Source organism: Cryptosporidium bovis, assembly GCF_009768925.1.
Source record: "Cryptosporidium bovis isolate 45015 chromosome Unknown contig_29, whole genome shotgun sequence".
Lineage (NCBI taxonomy): Eukaryota > Apicomplexa > Conoidasida > Eucoccidiorida > Cryptosporidiidae > Cryptosporidium > Cryptosporidium bovis.
The window spans coordinates 80,526-99,744 of NW_027125051.1; the positions used below are offsets into that span (position 1 = coordinate 80,526).

Below are 19,219 nucleotides of genomic sequence, written 5' to 3' on the forward strand. Positions count from 1 at the left end.
ACGCAGTAACTTAAGAAGTCAGCATAATTAAATTTAGTTAAGGTGTAATTTAATTTATAATTTTAACATACGATCACTAATTTTCAGGTACATTTTCGTTATTTCTAGAAACAAAGTGAGAAAATATAAGTTGTTTCGGTATTTCTGGATATTTCTCTGCTATACACTCCAGTATAATTGGGTTTGACCAAGGACCAAAATTCGCATTCAACCACTCTCCTTCGTAATTCGGATTCCCACCTAGGAATCTGGGAAGTTGATCCTCATCAACAAGTTCCAGTAACACTGGTTTCCAATTATCATTTTGAGTGTATATGGAAATTTTTTTGGCAGTTTTTTCGTCAATAAGAGGTTTTACAAAATTCCATATAATACTAAATATACTTGGAGCATTGATTACAATCATATTACCCAAGAGTTCTGGATAATAGTTTTGACTAATATAAACAAGTTCTTTTATTATCTTTCTGCAACTCCCATCAAAATTTCCAAGTGTAAAACCATTTAAATCTATTATATTCAAAGTCTCGAATGGTTGGATTTCAAAATAATCGGAATTCAAAATATTCATGACTTTTTCCTTACTTATTCCATTAATCATGCACTTAGTCGAGTTTGATTTTAGTATGTTAGAAATGTGGCATGAAGATGATATGACATTGACGAGAAACTCATATTCATAAATCCAATGATTAAAGAAATTCATTTCTGGGTACAGTTCGAGTAATTTCTTGATATTACTGACACCAATACAGTCAATATATATCGGCCTACCAAGCTTATCAACTCCATGGTATGCTCTAGGGTATAATTCAAGTTTAATTGGGACCTGTGCGTTGCTAATCATCTCTGATATATTGCTTCTCTCTCTCCAGGTAAAATAATTCTTTAACATTATTGTTGCCTTTTCAACGTTAAATTGTCTTGCTCTTAAAAATCTGAGAAAGAGTTTGTATTCTAATTCACTGACATCATCAACTTTAGTATTAAAGTTTTCAAGAAGTAAACTTAATTTGTGTTGTTGCTCGCTGACATCAAGCTCATGAGAAATTTTTTTGTTTGAAGAAAATGCCAGACCTTTCAGCCAGCGAATCTTCATTTTAAGTTATTGGAACAAAAAGGTTGCTCTGAAAATAAAACTGTTTCTGGCTAATTTTCTACAAAACGAGAACGTTCATATTTTTTTCAATGAAAGTTCGGCGCCTACTCGTGGTGCTGAGATGAGATTATACAGTCCTAGATGTAATCTATTTTTTGAACAAAAGAACAAAAAAAAAATGTAGACATTTAAGGTGTGTATTTGGTGGTTAGTGTATTAATTTTTATATATTCATTGAATGAAATCGAGTCCAATATCTGTAACGGTTCGAGTTTTACTACGGAAATATTAGATGACTCTCTAGTCATTATATTTTGATCAAATTTGCTGTGATTTTTGTGATCGATATTTGGATTTGGAAACTTCAAACTTGGATTATTTTCTCTATGGTTCCATCTTGAGTCAATCTCCTTCCTACTTATATAATTCGTGGAAAGTTCGCTGAATACCATATTTTGATCAATCTTGAACTTGGAATTGTTTCTTCTCCAGACAAACAAGTTATTGATCATAATTTTCGCAATTCTAATTTGATTGTTTCTCTGTGGTCTTATTTTTACATTATTTTTTTTTGTTTCATTTATAGTTGCTCGTTTTTGTGCCTGAAAGTGGTTGACTGAAAATTGCTTGCCGTAAAAATGAGTATTGAATGCTCTAGCTAAACGTATTTTCATAGCATTAATCGATATCCTTTTTCTTTTTCTCGCTGAGAGAGAAATCCAAAATCTACTGTGATATGAATTGCTGCATATGTGACAAATAAATGTTTCCGAATCCTTTGATTTGATCGAGGTATTATGTGAATTCCTGGTACTCATTGATGGATTATAAATTACTGTAATTTTTGAACACTTTATTTTGTTCCCGGGAGAATGCTGGAAATTGAACTCATTTTTGTTTGTTTTTCCGTATAATAAACTAACAAGTTCATTGAAATATGATTTTTTTTTAATATCATTCATTGGAAACCAATCTGGGAGTCTAAATAAGGGTGATGAAATAAATTGATTTGATTTGTTTAGGCATGATTTGTGAACACCCCTAGAGCAAATATCACATGACAATAGGGTTCCGTGGAAAGAACATACAGTACATTTCTCATCATCTCCTATTCCTTGGTCTATTAAGGCCCAAGACAAATCTTCATCATTTACTTTGTAAACGTTAAAAAAAATTGAAATCCTTTGAATCACAAACAGTCTTCCTAAGTAAATGGATCTAGATAGAAATGATTTCCATAGTTTACCAAATTCAAAATCAACATCAGTATGACTATTTAGTGCCAAATACCATGGATGAGTCATTAAGTGAAGAAAAATGCTTCTCTTTCCAGTAAATCTTATAGCTCCTATGTTAGATTTAGGATTTGTTTTGGAAACTTTGTATACATGAGTTTCTTTTGAACAAGATCTTCTTAGCCTTTCACTTTTTCTTTGTGGGTACAAATTAGAACAATTTTTTGTCTTATTGTACCTGGAATAATGTTGTTTATATAAATTATTGTGGGGAAGATAGCTGTTACAGCATTTTTCAATGTTAGGTATTCCTTTCCAGGAAATTATGGTATAAAGATACCACAATGGTATGTCAATTTTATATTTTGGTGCACCAGTTTCTGCTTCGATCCCAAAATTTCCTTCTTGGATTTCAATTATCTTATTCTTATCATGTTCAAAAATATTTGAAGATTCATGAGAAATGCTTTCCATTTGTTTTTTTTTGTGTTGTTCTCTCCATTTCTTTTGGCTTCCTGCCAATTTGTCTTTTATATCAATATATGATTCAAAAGAGTTTTTGTTAGGAGTAATACCTTTTGTTAAATCGGATCTTGAGTATTTTTTTTTTCTTTCCTTCTTGTTAGGTATCGGAATTAAGTAGCTACTAAGTTCATATTCCTCAGGAGGCTCTTTAGTTCCAATAATTTTTCTGCAAATGTCTGAATTACAATGGCAATTAAGCATTCCAATATAACCAAAAACATTCTTTTTTTTCTTTAGTCCGGGAATTTGACGACTTACTAGGTTTTCATAGTCAATTGTTATCTCTGTACCTTTTTCAAGATTTTTTAAGGCAAATATTCCCAACTTTAACCAAGTAATTGAAAATTCATTTCTGAAACCACTTTTTAATGAACTATTAAATGGTCTAGATATCCAGACTTCTGCACGCGAGTTTGGGTCACAGGAGTGTCTAATATGTCTTGCTTCATTACCTTTATCAGTCATATCTAGATAAACATAACCATCAACTAAACAGAAAAGTTTTTCAGGGATGTTTTTAATTTCTTCTTTACAACATTGAGTTTCATCAACGTTATTGTTCAATCCAAAATAACCACTATATCTATCCCTAACATCAATATTAGTCAAAATTTCACCCTTACATTCGATTATTAATTCACCCTTAGAAATACCTTCAAGCAAGATTAGTCTTGTTGATGTGCGAGGGACGTTCAAATTAAACTTCCTGATACTTTTTTCTTTTTCATTTCGGGGTCTGTATTTCTCTGCAATAAATTTGATTTTTTTTTTTTCATTTAAACGTTGAAATGGTCTATTGTTACAATAGACATAATGTAGATTGTTATAAAGTCCACATATGCTTCTATTACATTCATATCTGTTCAACCGATTTAAGCAGAACTCATCACAAGTTTTTTCGCATGTACATTTCACTGTGTTGTTTACTAATGGTATTAATCCTGTTCCAAATTCAACTATCCTTTTACTCAAAAATTCATGCTCATCTCTTGATTCAGTGTTTGAAAAACATATAAAACTTTTATTTCCTATCGAATCTCTTGTATTTTGAAGACCCATTTATATGTAGGACTTTATCATTTGGTACTGAAGACTAACTCCGCATTATTGGAGCCTTGTATACAAAAATAATGAGTACCTGGATATGCACAGATTTTGAGAAATATTCAAACTGAAGGAATCCCACCTCAATAGTATCTTTCTGTTGTTAATAAAGTTATTTCAAGTATTCTTTTAATTCAGAGTCGCACCAAAGATGCTGTTTAAGTATTAAATGTCAGCGGTGAATATTAGGCGCAGTAACGTACCTTGGTTTTTCTTTCAAAGTTCGTCAAAAAAGGAGATACATGCTGTTATTTAAAAGTTGGATAAAAATATACTGGTCTTAGAAATAATTTTTATTAGACTATTTAAAGTAAATGTTATCTACAGATATAGTTTCTGCAGGGGCACTTCAAAGTAGAACTAAATTAGAGTTGATAAGAAAAAAAATATATTCCTTCTTCCTGTTTGATTTAAATGTTCAAATTGAAAATAATGATATTGACGATACAAATTTTGAATTAAGCAACAAATTACTTTACTTTTTTCCTGGTTCATTATCAATAGCAACAATAAGGCATCAAGTGGGCCTTGTTGAGGGTTTTATTTCTATCTCAAGCATCCTAATAAATGATGGAAAAGAAATAAATTATGTTAGAACACGTAAACACGAAATTTCATTCAAAAGACTTAATGACACAAGTATTGTTGTTTGCATGATTACATTGTTGCCACATTATATCCGCTCAAATTCTGGTAAGGTTATGACTATCGACTTTTCGGATGATGATTTTAATGATAGGATTTATAGCCAGGATGGTGGTTTAGACTATAAGTTACCATATTTAAAGGACAGTACAAATTTTTTTTCAGGTGAAGATGGCAAAAAAGATTCATTAATGTTAATACTTGATAGATTCACAGAGACGTTTAATTTGTTACACGGAGATTTATTGAATATAAATAGAGATAATCTTATAAGTATTCTCGAAGATTTTGTTCCTGGATTTCTAGACACAATAGACCTGTCCACTTTGTCTTTTGCAACAAGTGTAGATGGGTTCTACTTTGCACCTGTTGAAAGACAAATTCAAATATCAGTAATTAATTTAGTTGAGGCAACTAGAAATAAATTCGACGATATCTGTCATGTAACAATTTTATTTGATGCACATTTAATTTATTCTACATTGGATAACCTTTCAAGTAAGATTCTATATAATTATTTAGTGCTTTATAATGGTGTGGCTAGCAACGATAAACTTTGTAACGAACCATTTGGCAGATTTCCTCGGAGGGGCTACGATTATGAAGAACGACCATTATCATCGTTTGGGAGGTGTAATCGATTCTCCGGAGATGGATTTCTTTTCGGGCCAATAACACAGGGTGGTGCAAGAGGGAAAAGAACAGATTTTGTATTTTCTCCAAGAATCTTTCTCCCGGACCATGTAAAAGAAGGATACAAACTCGTAGCATTCACATATAAAGAAATAATGATTGTTGTACTATTGAAAGGAGATGAGAAAAAACGATCGAAATTGTATAAAGACGAAGTTGATCCTGAGCTAAATGAAGAAATGAATTTTTGTTTCAAGATGAGAAAACATATGATCGACAGTGAGGGAGGTATAAGAGATTTGTATTCAGATATCCTGAACCAATTTATAACTGTCATGAATTTGCCAGATTCATTTAGATTCTTTTATCTAAATAAAGCTAATAATGCAGTAAGGAGGTCAAATAAATTGTTCGAGCCAACAAACACATTAATGTCTTCGGTTGAAGGCGACTGTGTCTGGGGAACTGCTGCTTTGGTTCTTGACGAGTCAAGCAGAGTTAGTGAAATCTCATTTAAATCGGGCACAGAAGGTTGGGTCATTTGTAAAAAGTCGCTTGACCGCATTTTCTATTTGTTCTTTGAGAATCCTGAGACAACTTATGATAAAATAATGGGTAAGTTAAACCAAAAACGAAAAAAGAGAAAATAACATACTTCTCCGGCAGAATATTCCTCAGAATTTAAAGCTAAACATTTTAGTGGTATCTTTATTTAAATCGTTTTTGTGAAATGTGAAACTTCGAGGCAAAACCGAGGGCGCTAAATGCATAATTAATCAGTTGTAAGGGAATACAGGGATGAGTGAGACGACCGTTGACTTTGATGCTGGATTCAGTAAATATAGAGTGATAGTTGTGATATTAGTTGCACTTATCACTTCAATTATAGCAGAATTACTTTCCTATTTCGTTTTTTTCAGAAATAGCGACTACCTGAAGTTACAAGACAATCTCATTAAATCCAGGGCAAAACTGGATAAGTTGAGATTCAGAGACAAAGCAGGGATTATAGCAGAAAATTCGAGCCTATCTTCAAGTTATTCATCTTCAAAGATCAAGAAAAACCCAAAAATTGAAACACTCGAACGCGGAATTACAAATTTAAACCAGAAAATATCAATTATAAAGATGAAGTCCGGTATCTTAGTTGGCATTCTCTTCGCAATGGTAATTCCACTTTGTAACACGCTTTTTGGAGAGATGGCAATATGTAAACTTCCATTTGAGCCGATCAAAATGTTTAGACTCATTACACAGGCAGGTCTGAAGAGTGCCTCTTTAAATGATGCAGGAAGTATCTTTATTTTTGGTCAGGCATTTATGGCCTTTAGGATGGCTATACAGAAGGCAGTTTATTTGGATTCCTCGTCTTCCTTTGGCAGAATTTGAAGCGACAGAAAAAAAGTGCTATGAAAGTCATATAGTCGATTGAGGAAGAAATCACTGTATTTTATTAAAATCGACTAGATTGGTTAGCGTATTAGGATAAGGAGCTATTTTTCTAATTTTGCCACTATTTTCGTGTCTAGTAGACTAAGGGGCAGCAACATCTGGTAATTAAATTTATTGGTTTACGTAACCGGATGAGTATGGCTGTGAGAAGCTTGCATAATTGTCCTCGACATTATAATATTGATTTGTACGTGTAAACTTCTCAACCTGGGTTTCAACATCGTTGGTAAGTTCAGTTTCACCAAATGATGGAGAAAATTCATTTATTGCTGGTTCGAAGAACATCGCCCAGAGTGAAGCAGCGGCAAATGAAGACAATGCAAATATGTTGACACCTGTAGTTCTGAATGTTGTTGCATGTATGATTATTGCAATTCCAGACGCGGAAAATGCAATGAAATTGATATAACCATAAGTACTGCCAGCTCCTTCGTCCTGGAAAAGTTCTAGGAGTAGGAACCCAAGACCGAAAAGAATAAAGGCAATACCACAAAGCATTTGCCCAAAGGTAAGGAAGTTGATCTCAACACCGCCTTGTGCGACGGCCATATTGAATGCGGTTTCCAAGTCTGTTGTTCCTCCAAGTTGCAGAGTAAAGACAAATCCTATCGTTTTTCCAATGAAATCTAATAAAGTTGCAACTTTTATTATTTTGGAGCCAGTGACATATCCTCTCGCAAAGCAGGTATCATCAGCCAATAAAAGTTGGAACACCATTAAGTAGAGAGAGCCGATTATTCCCAAGAAAAAGCAGAATGATATATACTTCGGGGCATTTCCCTGAACCAATATTTCTCCCAGTGAATGGTAATTAAAGGCCAAGCTACTTGTATAGTTGTAACTAATTAATGTCAATCCAAGATAACAAAGGAACTCGAACAACAAGCCCATTCGTAAGAATGTATTGAACATGTTTTCTACTGGCAGACTTGGGCCTTGCTTTGCTGCTATTCCTGTATCTACATTTTCAACTCGTGTTGATAACCACATGTTTTTAGTCGAAATATTCACAAAAAATATTTAACTTGTTTATTTTAAAATAAATTCTAAATATTAAAATAGATTAGGATATCAAAACAATTTTTTATCCTAGATAATATCTACCTTTGTTCTGATTTTGGTGATTTCCATATAAGAAATCTGCTTTACTCACATGTATTTATTTCTATCCATTACACGACACGACAGGAATTTACGTATTTTTTATTATTGTCTTCTATCACGTGGGGAGTGATAGTTCAATACGTTAAAGCATTTGTCTATTGTCAACACTAACAGAGATATTGAAATACTTCAAAATGGGATATTAAACACAAAAAGAACACATGATGATTCACAAAACTGTCATTTGTATGATGTTATAATAGAAGAATAACAAATTGTTGTGACAAAAGTGAATTACAAATGCAATGAAAGTGTTAAATTATTAGACTAATTCAAAGTACCTAATATTTCAGCTGACTTTTTGCACACATTTATAACTACAAATTATATGAATACATGCAATAAATCTGTCCTATTTATTACATCTAATAAGTTTAGTATTTTGTGTGAAAACGGGCGGCAATATATGAAAGCACACGATAAAATACTTAATTCTATTTCTAATTTGTACCCTTAAACTACATTAGATATTGCTATGATTTGTCTATATTGTTAGCATAAGGAGTTGAAGCATTGAGTGCAACTTTGATGTGTGTAACCTGCAAGTATTTTAGTATATTTTTGTTTGTAGCTAAAATAACGTTTTTAAGCTGGAAAATGACTAGTACCCGAATGAAGTGATCTACTTATATTTCCAACTCTTATTATCAAAGCTCTTCTTTTTATATAATGATGTATCGGTCCATTAGGAGAATGTTGACTCTTGAGGAATCTAAGAAGGAGGAATTGGATGAGGGTGAAATAAAGTATATTAGAAAACGACGGGTGTTTTTTTTGTTTTTATTTACAATACTATATGTTTCTTGCTTTCTAATGGAACATAGCCATAATAAAAGCGCTCCAATCTCTCAACAAATAAGGTCTAAACTATTTGCTTCTACTTCTGAACAATTGAATAGAATTCAAGATCAATATGGAACTCCTGATTTGGAATCTGTGATTTCTGGTTCTGCGGCAGCGGATATTCTGTACTTACTTCAGGCATCATGTAGATCAAAGTCATTAATTGACGATGGGATGACCGAATTCTTCAATTGTGATATTGTTAAAATAGATTGGAATAGAACACATCCAAATCCTACTCATCCTGAATTGCCTTGTGACTATTCATCACTAGAAAAGTATGTCGAAAATGGGGATAGTACACCACTTGGTGAATTTCCACCAATTATAACAAACTATTACGAAACCAACAAAATACCAAAAGATCAACAATCAAAACCAATTTATCATCAATTTCATGAGTCTAAATTGCTATTGCCACTTTTCTCAAATGCAGCTGACAATAGTCCCGGGCCAATTCCATCTTTACACAAAAAGATAAATATGATAGGAAGAAAGTTGTTTAGGAGTGAAACCAATGAAACTGGCAATATGCCGGAAAATGACATATTTAAAGATAAGAATGTTGTTCAATCAAGTGAAATAGCAGAGAAATACAAAAGAAGTAATTCAATAGGAACGGTGTTATCTGAAGGTAATTTAGCAACAAATAATCAAAAACTAGCAGTCGATAAAAATCATCATTGGGATTTATTGTTTAAATGCGATCCTGAATGGGTGACTATTATTTTTGAAGTTTCTGCTGTTCAAAAAGAAAAGTATCCACTTTGGTGGAGAACAAAGTTGCACCTATCTCGTAATTCTCCATATTTAAATCACTATATTCCAAATGTGGAAATCACGACTGGAATGGTATATCATAGACATTATCCTATTTCAACAATTTTGCCTGTTTTAGCAATCTTATTATTTACATGGTTATTACTTCCTGGAGCAATTTCAAGTGTTATAATGTTCCCGTATAATGTGTACAGATTAGTCACAAAAAACGGTAGATTTAGAGAAATAATCGGACATTTTATAGATCCTTTTGGGAATAGAATTCATTCATTGAGTTGGTTCCAAATCTTAATTGAAAATGCAATTGGAATAGTGATAATTTTAGGTTTTACGTTTTCAAGCATAGCCTTGCATTTTGGCTCTGAGCTTTGTATTGAAACAGCATACAAGAAATGTATTGATCCCGGCAAATTTTGGTCAGAGACTCTCCATTTAACTGGTATAGAGTACTACGGACAATTACTTTTCAGCATGTGGATTAAAACAAAACTTCACTCCATTGCGGTTCTGTTGTTATTTATAAGGTTATTGGAAATTTCCTTGTTTTTTACAAACACCAGCTTCCTAATAATGACATTTGTATTTGCGTTTGTACCATTCATGCATTTTACAGCAATTTTTACAGTTCTATTATTCGCATTTTCAATCATTATGCATGCAATGTATGGCGCAATCTATGTCCAATTCTCGACTATCCCGATTTCATTTTATTCATTATTTTTGTTGGCGTTTGGAAGTCCATTTTCGAATACAGACAGTGGGGTACATGCATATTTTGAGAAAAGTGCGTATGGCGCTGCAGTTATGCTTTTGTTGTTCGAAATATTTTTCGTGACCATTCTACTGAATATGTTTACTACAATCATTATGAATTCCTATGCAATTGCAACTAAAAATGTAGAGTGTCCCATGAAAATGAAAAAGGTGACAGCTTCACTTTGGTATCAGGCAAAATTAATCTTTGGATTTGATAAGGAGCTTCAAGAAGAAATAGATACAATTGAGAGACTTGGGACAATGATTAAAGAAAGTGAAGAGGCAGTGGTGCTAGATATGGCACTTCACTTACCACCAGTCATAACACCGACGAATTCTTCAGGAAATGACTCAAAAGCTCCACTTCTAAATGGGGATAAATAGTTTTAGTAAAATCATGGTTTTTAATGTATCAAAATAAACTTAGCCACTTTATAACTAGACATTTTTTAATTTTATTTTTAACTATTCCAATTGTCTATTTCCGGCAAAAAATGCGGTGCTTTTTTTCTTTTGCGAATTTTGATAAAACTATCGAAAATCTATAAAAAAATATTATTTGTCACTGCCGAATATTATGAATATTAATTATATTTAGGGTTTTAAACTTATATTTAGTTGCAGGGATGACACCTGATTATTCTCGGGTTTTGAAGATCTGCACATTTATTGGTGCAACGGGAGTGGGTATATACTTCGGGTGGAGACTGGTAAATTATAATAGGTCACTTAATAAACAATCGATTGAATACAGAAAAAGAAAAAGTGATGGCGAATTAAAATGCTTAAACTGCAATTGCAGCAATGATCTAGAGTCTATATTATATAACGAAGAAAAAAAAGATAGAAATGACTCTGGAATAGTTGTAAAATCAAAAAATATGAATGAAGAGACGAAGGAAGCCCACATCCCGGGACTAGCTAAAATAATGATAAAAAACTTTGGTTGTAATCATAATAGAAGCGATTCTGAAAGTATGGCTGGACTACTTTCCGAGTACGGGTATACGATTGTTGAAGACTTGGAATTATGTGATTTGATTGTGATTAATAGTTGCACAGTTAAAGGGCCAAGTCAAGACTCGTGTATGAATAGTATCGAATCAGCGAAATCAAAGGAAAAGCATATTATTGTTACTGGATGCGTCCCACAAGCAGATATTAATCTTGAATTTCTAAAGGATGTATCCATTTTGGGGGTAAAGTATATTCATCGTATTGTTGAGGTTGTTGAATTGACATTACAGGGAAATGTAGTTTCACTTATCCCAGAAAAAGAAAGTAAAAGTTTGGGATATGTCATTGACCCATTAGAAATAGCTTTACCACCGTTAATGCTCCCAAAAGTGAGAAAAAATCCATATATTGAGATTATAACTGTTTCTGTTGGTTGTTTGGGAAATTGTACATACTGCAAAACAAAGCAATCTAGGGGAGAACTTGGGAGCTACCAAATAGAAACGATTCTGGAAAGAGTTAAAAAGAGTTTAGGAGAAGGAATAAAGCAATTTTGGTTGACGTCTGAAGATATTGGTGCATATGGGAAGGATATTGGTACAAATTTATCAGTGTTGTTGAGGGAAATCCTTAAAATTTTGCCTCAAGATACTATGCTAAGAATAGGTATGACAAATCCACCCTATATTTTGGACCAGGTAGATGAAATTGTTGAAATATTAAAACATCCTAATGTATTTGAGTTTTTACATATTCCTGTTCAAAGTGGAAGCAACAAAATATTGAATGCAATGAGAAGAGATTATTCAGTAGAGGATTTTTGTTTACTTGTTGATTCTATATTGAGAGATATACCATTAGCAACAATAGCCACTGACATTATTTGTGGATTTCCTGGAGAAAGTGAAAACGACCATCTTGAAACAGTAAATTTAATCAAAAAGTACCGTTTTCCTGTTATAAATATTTCGAAATTTTATCCAAGACCTGGAACTCCTGCCGCAAAGATGAAACCTGTGCAGAATGGTGTTTCAAAAAGCAGGAGTTTAGAAGTCACAACAATTTTCCAATCTTTCAATCATAATGAGTATATTTTTGAGAGTTTACCTCAGGACAAGATAGTTCGTGTATGGTTTATTGAAAATTCAGAAAAGAGTGATCACACTATTGGACACACCAAACACTATAACAAAGTACTCGTTGCTAGAAACGATGATTTACTTGGGAGGAGCGCAAGAGTAAGAATTACAAGTGCTCAAAAATGGCATTTGGAAGGTATTGTCATTGGAAATTAGTTATCAATAAACGTTTCTGCGTTACCCTTATTATTTATGGCTTCTAGACTGTCGTAAAAGAGCTTTTCGGATATTTTCTTAATATTCTTGTGGATTGATGAATTCAAATCACATCTCTCTTGTAAAGCTCTCTCGAGTTTTGAGTTTGATTCATTTGCGTGGCTCTTTTTAGAATTAAAACCTGCACTGTAATCATTAAGAATATTTTTAAGATTTTGAAATATATCATTCCAAATAAACCCAGCAATTTTCGCAATGTTAGCCAACTCCTGCCTATTTTTTAAATTTTCAATAAGTTCCATATCAATTTTTTTAATTATAAAGCCGTCATATTTGGGTTTGTTGTTATACCTATCATACCCTACCTGCGCCTTTGCATAATCTACTTTTTTATTTTTAACGATACTAAGTAAACTCTCGATTCTCCAGGAGTGATAGTATCTAGATCTAGAATCATCGACATCCCCAATTTCGGTCAACTCTTTAATGTGGATACATGAATCAGGTATACTACCTTTAACTGAAACATTTATACAACCGTATTTGTCAGTGGGTATCATATCATTATAGTTTAATTCTAATATAGGTTTAATTTGTGTCTGGTATTCGGCGAAATACTCTTGCCTTTTAGAATTTACAATATCTGTATTATTCGTATTTTTCTTAAACACGATTTTTATCGGTTTTTGATTCGGCTTGATTTCACGTTGATTTCGTTCCCACTGTAACTTAGTCTTAAGAATTTGAACATTTTCTCTTGGATATATCGGCTCACCTTGAAAATAGCCGATTATTGGTTCCTTTGGATGAATGATCTCAAAAGAACCTAAACATGAAATAATTGCGTATTTATGATGATTTTTAAAAGCTGATTTAGATTTTGGTATACATATGTTTGAATTCTTTAAGGAATCTAATTCAAAATCATCTAATATTTCTAGTTGAAGCATTCGAGAATCGTAATTTTGATTGATTCTATTTAAGTTCGAGATCAAATTATCTATAATTATTTTATTAGAATTTTTCATTTGTGATTGAATATTTTGTGACCAATCGGACGTATATCTACTTGTCGTTTCTTTTAAATATCCACCTTTGTTCACAGATACGATCCACCAACCAATATTATCATGAGTTTTGTATTTAATACTAGTTTTAGAAATGTCAATTCTTTCTTTAAATTTTTTTAGATTCAGAGATTCTAATTTCTTGGTATTTGAGAACTCAAAAATCAATGATTCTCTCTGTTCATCGAGCTCAATTCCTCTGCTTTCTTCATAATTTGGAGCTCTGGGAGATTCTTCTTGAAGCCTAGATTTTTTCGATGGGATTATTGGAATTATAGAACCCTTTTCAGAGATATCAGAAGTATCAGAGTCATAATTTGAACCACAATCATTACCAATATTCAAAAATAGTTTTGAAAAAATGTCATCACCTTTCCTATTACTTTTTTTTTTAGTTTTTATTTCCTCGGTAGATTGAGATTGTATTCTGTTTCCTTTGCAGCCCGTAAAATTCCAACCACCACGGTGTATGTCAATTGATATCCATTTATTAAAGCTAGGATCGAAGACTTCAACCCATAATTCCGGCCTTCTGTTGTTATCATCTAATTTGGTTTTACTCTTGAATTTTAAAATAGGTGGAATTAATAGTGTTAGGCGACAGTAGAAACCCAATGATCTAAGTAGGGATGCGAAAATAATATTACCGATTTCCGATCCACAACTACCAGTCACTATTGAAGACAGTATCCTTTTTGTTATTAATGCAAAAAAAAAAGTTTTATTACTTAATTTATATGTTGAAACAAGTCCATTAATCTCATTCAATTTGGTTACAAGATCTTTTAAATTACCATTACTCTCAAGTATACTTTTTTCAGCGTTATTTTCATAATTATTTACTCTAGAAAGTGAGTTATGAAGTTCATTCAAATTTACCTGATGAATTGAACTTTTATCCAAGCATGATTTATTGCTCAAATCGAATTTATATAGCCAATAGTCATTTGGCAAATAGTAGGTTTTGAAATATTTTCTAAACCATGTATATATTTCTTTTAAACTTTTGTTTTTTTGATTAAAACAATAGTAACAAACATATACCGACAAAATATGTGATTGAACATATAAATTGTCAACAATTTTATTTAATAACCTTAAATGTACTAGCCAAGATAAAGCATAAACATGCCTGGAAATATTAATTATATTTTGCATTAAATGGTAACTATTTTGTTTCAGGAAAACCTAAATTTTTATGCCTTGCCATTTACATTATGGAAATCTAACTCTTAAGTGAAAGGATTCGAATTGCCTGCGAGGCGGTAGCAAGGCTAAAAAAAAAAAATGAACAACTGTAACAAGTTATCAAAATTGATAATTGACTGACATCCACACGTGTATTTAGTGATTAGATTATAAATTTCGATATTTGGAACTCAGAAGACGAAGAAAAAAGGTATTTAGAGTTTAGCAATAAAATCAAACTTTATTGATATATATATATATATATATATAAATGATAAATCAAATACTCTATATATGTGCAATGTTGATGTCTAAGTCATCGTATTTGTGGAGGGCTTTCCTCCAATGATTTAATCTACTTACGAACTGTTTTTGTGGGCATCTCATATGAGCGTTTGGGGTTTGTGGATCATTTTGGTCTCTGTCTTCTTTCCTAGGTTTTATTTTTAGGTAGTTTTGATATGCTTTTGTGCCTTTTCCTATTGCTATCTGAAATAATCTACTTGAAATTCTTTTGTTCCAGTCAACATTTGAGTCGTTTTCTGTAGGTACGCCATCTTTCTCAATTTTAACATCTTGGAGACTGTCACTAATTTTTGAAGTCTTAGTAGCAGTCTTTTTTGGAGTGTTCTGCTGGCTGGCCACTACCTTTTTGAAATTGCTAGCTTCTGCTTGAGCCTTAACTTTGTCTTTTGTAGGAATACTCAACCTTTTCGTTTCATGAACCTCATTAACTTTTGAGTGCTTAACTTTCTTGTAATTATTTTCACTCCATATCCTGTAAGTGTTTTTGTTATTTTCATTGTTAATACAAAAATCTTCCAAATAGTCCTTATTTCTCTTTTTATTGTGATTAATTTGTATATTCTCAGTTGGGTCCTCGATAATCTTTGGTGAAGTTAAGTTTGGGCCTTGTATTAGACCACTTGTTGAATTGGTTCCTTCCTGGGAACTACCAACAATAGTAGAAGGTTCACCTCCAAATTTAAATCCTAAACTCCCCAATTCTTGAACACTTTCAACCTCTTCGCAACTTTCTCTGACATCATTATCATTGTTATTAGTGATTATCTTCAACTTTACCTCCTGCTTAGTTTCACGTTTAACAACACTATTTCTTCTCAAAAATCCTCTTAACATCCCTTTATTCTCAGTGTCTCTACATTCTCCGTTTTTGTTGCCTTTTATATCCAATGGTTCAGAGAGGCTATCATTTAATTTGGTACTTCTTTGTAGAAGCGAAGTCAAACCAAGAGATTTTGATTCATTCTTTGCGTCACTTTGAGTACACAACCAACTATTTGATGCATCACTAATACTTAGGTCTGCCCATCTTACAGCACCCCAAATAGACTTACTAACTATTGAGTTCCCCTTGTTATTCTCCACCATTAATCACCTAAAATACCTAAGTAAATATTAATAAATAGAAAAATAAAATACAATAAGACAACTAATTTTGTCTATTACAGAATAAACAAATGTTCAGAATATTGCAGGATGTATTTTTTTTTCACCACACCTATTGAATTCCAAATCTCTATGCTTAAGGGAGATTTTTGCGCTCCGAATTCCATGTGTGGGCATGGCAGTCACTTTGCGGGCCAAAATGTAATTTAATTAAGCCAATTAAAGATCTCGAAAACAAAGAAAAAATTTTTCAAAAAAACAACATGAATTAGGTTCAGTAGTTTGAAACAATTTAAGCTTAAAAATGCGTACAAAAAGTGTAAATATTATATCAATAGTTTTAGTGTATTGTAAAAACTTATTTATAACCGAGTTCTTCATTTACGTAGTTTGCGTGAAATTATTGTCGAGTTGTCAGCTTCACTTCCGATAATTTGCGAGTCTGAATTGTTTGAAACAACAGAACCTACGTTTGAACCTGCTACTGAGGAAGTTTCTCCAGTAACAAACCCAGTATTAGACAAAGCCCCCAATGCTTCCTCATCTATGGGAGAAGTGACCGAGGAAAGAGAGAACCACCTCTCTCTTTCTGAAAACATATTTGATCCTGGCCTGAAAGAATTTCTACTTACATTTATGCTGGGCTTTCTTCCTCCAGGAGTAAAAAGTATACTGCTACTTGTTGAATAGCCATCCCAGCCCCTAAGCATATTTCCAACATCTGTAGTTTGTTCCCAGTATAGCGTTTCCAGTTCATATATTCTTTTTTCTATCTCATTAAGTTCATCACTCATTTTTTCGCGAAGTGCAAGCATTTCTTCGCTAAGTTTTGGTGAGTTGGAGGGCATGATAAAATATCCATGAGATATATTTTTCATCAAGGAATCATCTGAATCAAGTGGTACTCGTTCAAACTCATCATAATTCTTCACCTTCATTCTAAAAGTTTAATTCAATATCTAAGGCATTTATAAGAAATAAATCGTATTGCTTTCGCGCCAGGTGAAAGTAAAGCAGAAATAGATTTCCTGAAGTTTGTAAAAAGTGATATAACACATCTTTTTAGAATGAAAAAATGATAACAAATACATATTTTCAAACTTTCATGATATAATGCATTAAAAATGTCAGAAAGAAAAGTACTTAATAGATATTTTCCTCCAGATTTTGACCCAAAGAAATTAGATGAAAACAATGTATTGTGCAGAAAGAGTAAATCAATAAAAAGGTCATCTCTGAGAAAAAAAAAACTTATGAACATTAGAATGTTGTACCCATTTACAATAAAATGCAATGGGTGTAGCACGTTTCATTATATAGGTACAAAGATGAATTCTAGAGTGGAAAAAATTGAGGGAAGCACATATCTTGGAATACCAATCTGGAGGTTTCATTGCAGGTGTACTCAATGTGGGAATGATATAAAATTTAGAACTGACCCAAAGTCAAGTGATTACAAACTAGAGTCTGGTGCAACAAAAGCCACATTTGAAATAGGTGGTGAAGGGTTGGAAAATAAGGGAGGATTTGAAGAAATAGTGACAAATAATCGACCTAATTTTAGATCTGTGGATGAGCTTGAGATTTTAAAAACATTAAATAAACGACTTATGAACAGAGAGGTTACTGAGTTAAATGCATTAAAGCTCTTGTTTAAAGATGACGAGGGGATAAATATAGAACAAAAAAATACCGAGCATGAAGGCTACCATGAATTGAAGTTAGCAGAAGGGAAGATAAATTTAGAGCGTTCTGTTGACGAAGATTCTAAATTAATAAATAATTATATTAACAGATATAGTTTTTGTGTTAAAAACGAATCATGTGGCGTTGGTGCTGTGGTGAATTCAAAAAATAACAAAGATGAATTGAGTGTTCCAGATGAGGCTATTGTGTTTAAGAACACAGAATATCTTGGCACTTATCTCGATTTTTATAATTCAGATAATGAATAAATTTTTCAAAATTTGCAATTTTCAAATGAAAAAAATTTCAGGTACGTAGAAAATTCATAAACTATGTTATTAGTTACCTTAGTAGTTTTTGACTAAAAAATCTGTATGTATTTAATCAGATAAATCTATTTTTTTTGAATTTCTTGAACTTTTGGGTTTTAACAAATTAATAAAAACCAAATTTGTCTGTTAGTTTGTGGTATACAATGTTTCTTGGAACATTTACTTGTTTTATTTATTAATGAAAGTATTTAAGTTTAATCCATTAAGTATTTAATGCTTTAATTTCAAAAAAATAGTGATTGTATATGGAGATTTTCTTTTTCCGATTACCCTATTGAGTTTCAATTTTTACAATTAATTCTAAAATTTTTATTTCGTAAATTTATTAAGTTATCCTTCCTAAATAATTGAACATTAGCTTTGAAAGTTTCAGAGGAACTCTCAAGAACAAAAGTATACGCACTTTAGGTTAACCATGGAAAATTTCAAGTGCAACGTTCTATATAAAACATTAAATAATAGCGATAAAAATGATGTGTGATTTGAATATTGTGGGGTTCAAATAAATAGTATATTGCGGAGGTTTACAAACTGGATTTTAAAAAGAAAGATAATTTACAGTTTATTTACACTTACATGAATTGATAGTTAATTCAAAGTGGAATTCTATTTATTCCAAACTTAATATTTAAAAATTTATCCGAAAAAAATTCGCACATTTAAGTATATAAGAGTAATTTACATATTTAAATTTGATTATTTAATTTCAATTAATAATTTTTTTTCAGAATTGAATATAAATTATATTGACTTCAAATCGACGGTTATTTAATAAAATAATGAATTATACGAATTTTATATCTGTAGCCACAAATATTGTTGATTATATATCATATTGTAAAACAAAACTTTATTTACTGCCTCCTAGATACAATATAGCTTTTGCCTATTCACCAAAATTAAAATATTGGAGTACAAAAGGAAAAAACATTAAAGAGAAAAACATTTCATTGAATTTGAATAGATCCGCTTATAATATATATAATTGTTATTAACTATAAATATAAATATATTAAGGGTTTTAAATTTTTGAGAGATATATTTTCAG

At 31.9% G+C, this 19,219-nt stretch overlaps 11 protein-coding genes across 11 annotated transcripts; 5 read left to right on the forward strand and 6 right to left on the reverse strand.

Moving 5' to 3' along the window:
- Positions 1 to 76: 76 nt before the first annotated feature.
- On the reverse strand, positions 77 to 1,099 carry FG379_002035 (SEC14 domain containing; the record flags this gene model as incomplete). The annotated part of the gene is made up of 1 exon (XM_067327638.1): positions 77 to 1,099. One exon carries the CDS (start codon positions 1,097 to 1,099, stop codon positions 77 to 79), a length of 1,023 nt encoding a protein of 340 aa, XP_067181762.1.
- Positions 1,100 to 1,287: 188 nt separating this feature from the next.
- Positions 1,288 to 3,918, reverse strand: FG379_002036 (putative SET domain protein; the record flags this gene model as incomplete). Its single annotated transcript, XM_067327639.1, has 1 exon — positions 1,288 to 3,918. The coding sequence occupies one exon, from the start codon at positions 3,916 to 3,918 to the stop codon at positions 1,288 to 1,290; it is 2,631 nt and encodes an 876-aa protein (XP_067181763.1).
- A 359-nt stretch (positions 3,919 to 4,277) lies between these two features.
- FG379_002038 (uncharacterized protein) lies at positions 4,278 to 5,891 on the forward strand (the record flags this gene model as incomplete). Its single annotated transcript, XM_067327641.1, has 1 exon — positions 4,278 to 5,891. The coding sequence occupies one exon, from the start codon at positions 4,278 to 4,280 to the stop codon at positions 5,889 to 5,891; it is 1,614 nt and encodes a 537-aa protein (XP_067181765.1).
- Positions 5,892 to 6,039: 148 nt separating this feature from the next.
- FG379_002039 (dbj) lies at positions 6,040 to 6,630 on the forward strand (the record flags this gene model as incomplete). Its single annotated transcript, XM_067327642.1, has 1 exon — positions 6,040 to 6,630. One exon carries the CDS (start codon positions 6,040 to 6,042, stop codon positions 6,628 to 6,630), a length of 591 nt encoding a protein of 196 aa, XP_067181766.1.
- A 174-nt stretch (positions 6,631 to 6,804) lies between these two features.
- FG379_002040 (cytochrome c oxidase subunit III) lies at positions 6,805 to 7,683 on the reverse strand (the record flags this gene model as incomplete). The annotated part of the gene is made up of 1 exon (XM_067327643.1): positions 6,805 to 7,683. One exon carries the CDS (start codon positions 7,681 to 7,683, stop codon positions 6,805 to 6,807), a length of 879 nt encoding a protein of 292 aa, XP_067181767.1.
- An 867-nt stretch (positions 7,684 to 8,550) lies between these two features.
- Positions 8,551 to 10,620, forward strand: FG379_002041 (multi-pass transmembrane; the record flags this gene model as incomplete). Its single annotated transcript, XM_067327644.1, has 1 exon — positions 8,551 to 10,620. One exon carries the CDS (start codon positions 8,551 to 8,553, stop codon positions 10,618 to 10,620), a length of 2,070 nt encoding a protein of 689 aa, XP_067181768.1.
- A 242-nt stretch (positions 10,621 to 10,862) lies between these two features.
- Positions 10,863 to 12,488, forward strand: FG379_002042 (uncharacterized protein; the record flags this gene model as incomplete). Its single annotated transcript, XM_067327645.1, has 1 exon — positions 10,863 to 12,488. The coding sequence occupies one exon, from the start codon at positions 10,863 to 10,865 to the stop codon at positions 12,486 to 12,488; it is 1,626 nt and encodes a 541-aa protein (XP_067181769.1).
- A 49-nt stretch (positions 12,489 to 12,537) lies between these two features.
- On the reverse strand, positions 12,538 to 14,713 carry FG379_002043 (DNA repair Rad4p; the record flags this gene model as incomplete). Its single annotated transcript, XM_067327646.1, has 1 exon — positions 12,538 to 14,713. A coding segment is annotated over one exon (2,176 nt), but the record flags the coding sequence as incomplete, so codon positions are not given.
- A 318-nt stretch (positions 14,714 to 15,031) lies between these two features.
- Positions 15,032 to 16,135, reverse strand: FG379_002044 (putative histone mRNA hairpin-binding; the record flags this gene model as incomplete). The annotated part of the gene is made up of 1 exon (XM_067327647.1): positions 15,032 to 16,135. One exon carries the CDS (start codon positions 16,133 to 16,135, stop codon positions 15,032 to 15,034), a length of 1,104 nt encoding a protein of 367 aa, XP_067181771.1.
- Positions 16,136 to 16,530: 395 nt separating this feature from the next.
- Positions 16,531 to 17,091, reverse strand: FG379_002045 (uncharacterized protein; the record flags this gene model as incomplete). The annotated part of the gene is made up of 1 exon (XM_067327648.1): positions 16,531 to 17,091. One exon carries the CDS (start codon positions 17,089 to 17,091, stop codon positions 16,531 to 16,533), a length of 561 nt encoding a protein of 186 aa, XP_067181772.1.
- Positions 17,092 to 17,277: 186 nt separating this feature from the next.
- Positions 17,278 to 18,108, forward strand: FG379_002046 (uncharacterized protein; the record flags this gene model as incomplete). The annotated part of the gene is made up of 1 exon (XM_067327649.1): positions 17,278 to 18,108. One exon carries the CDS (start codon positions 17,278 to 17,280, stop codon positions 18,106 to 18,108), a length of 831 nt encoding a protein of 276 aa, XP_067181773.1.
- Positions 18,109 to 19,219: the final 1,111 nt, after the last annotated feature.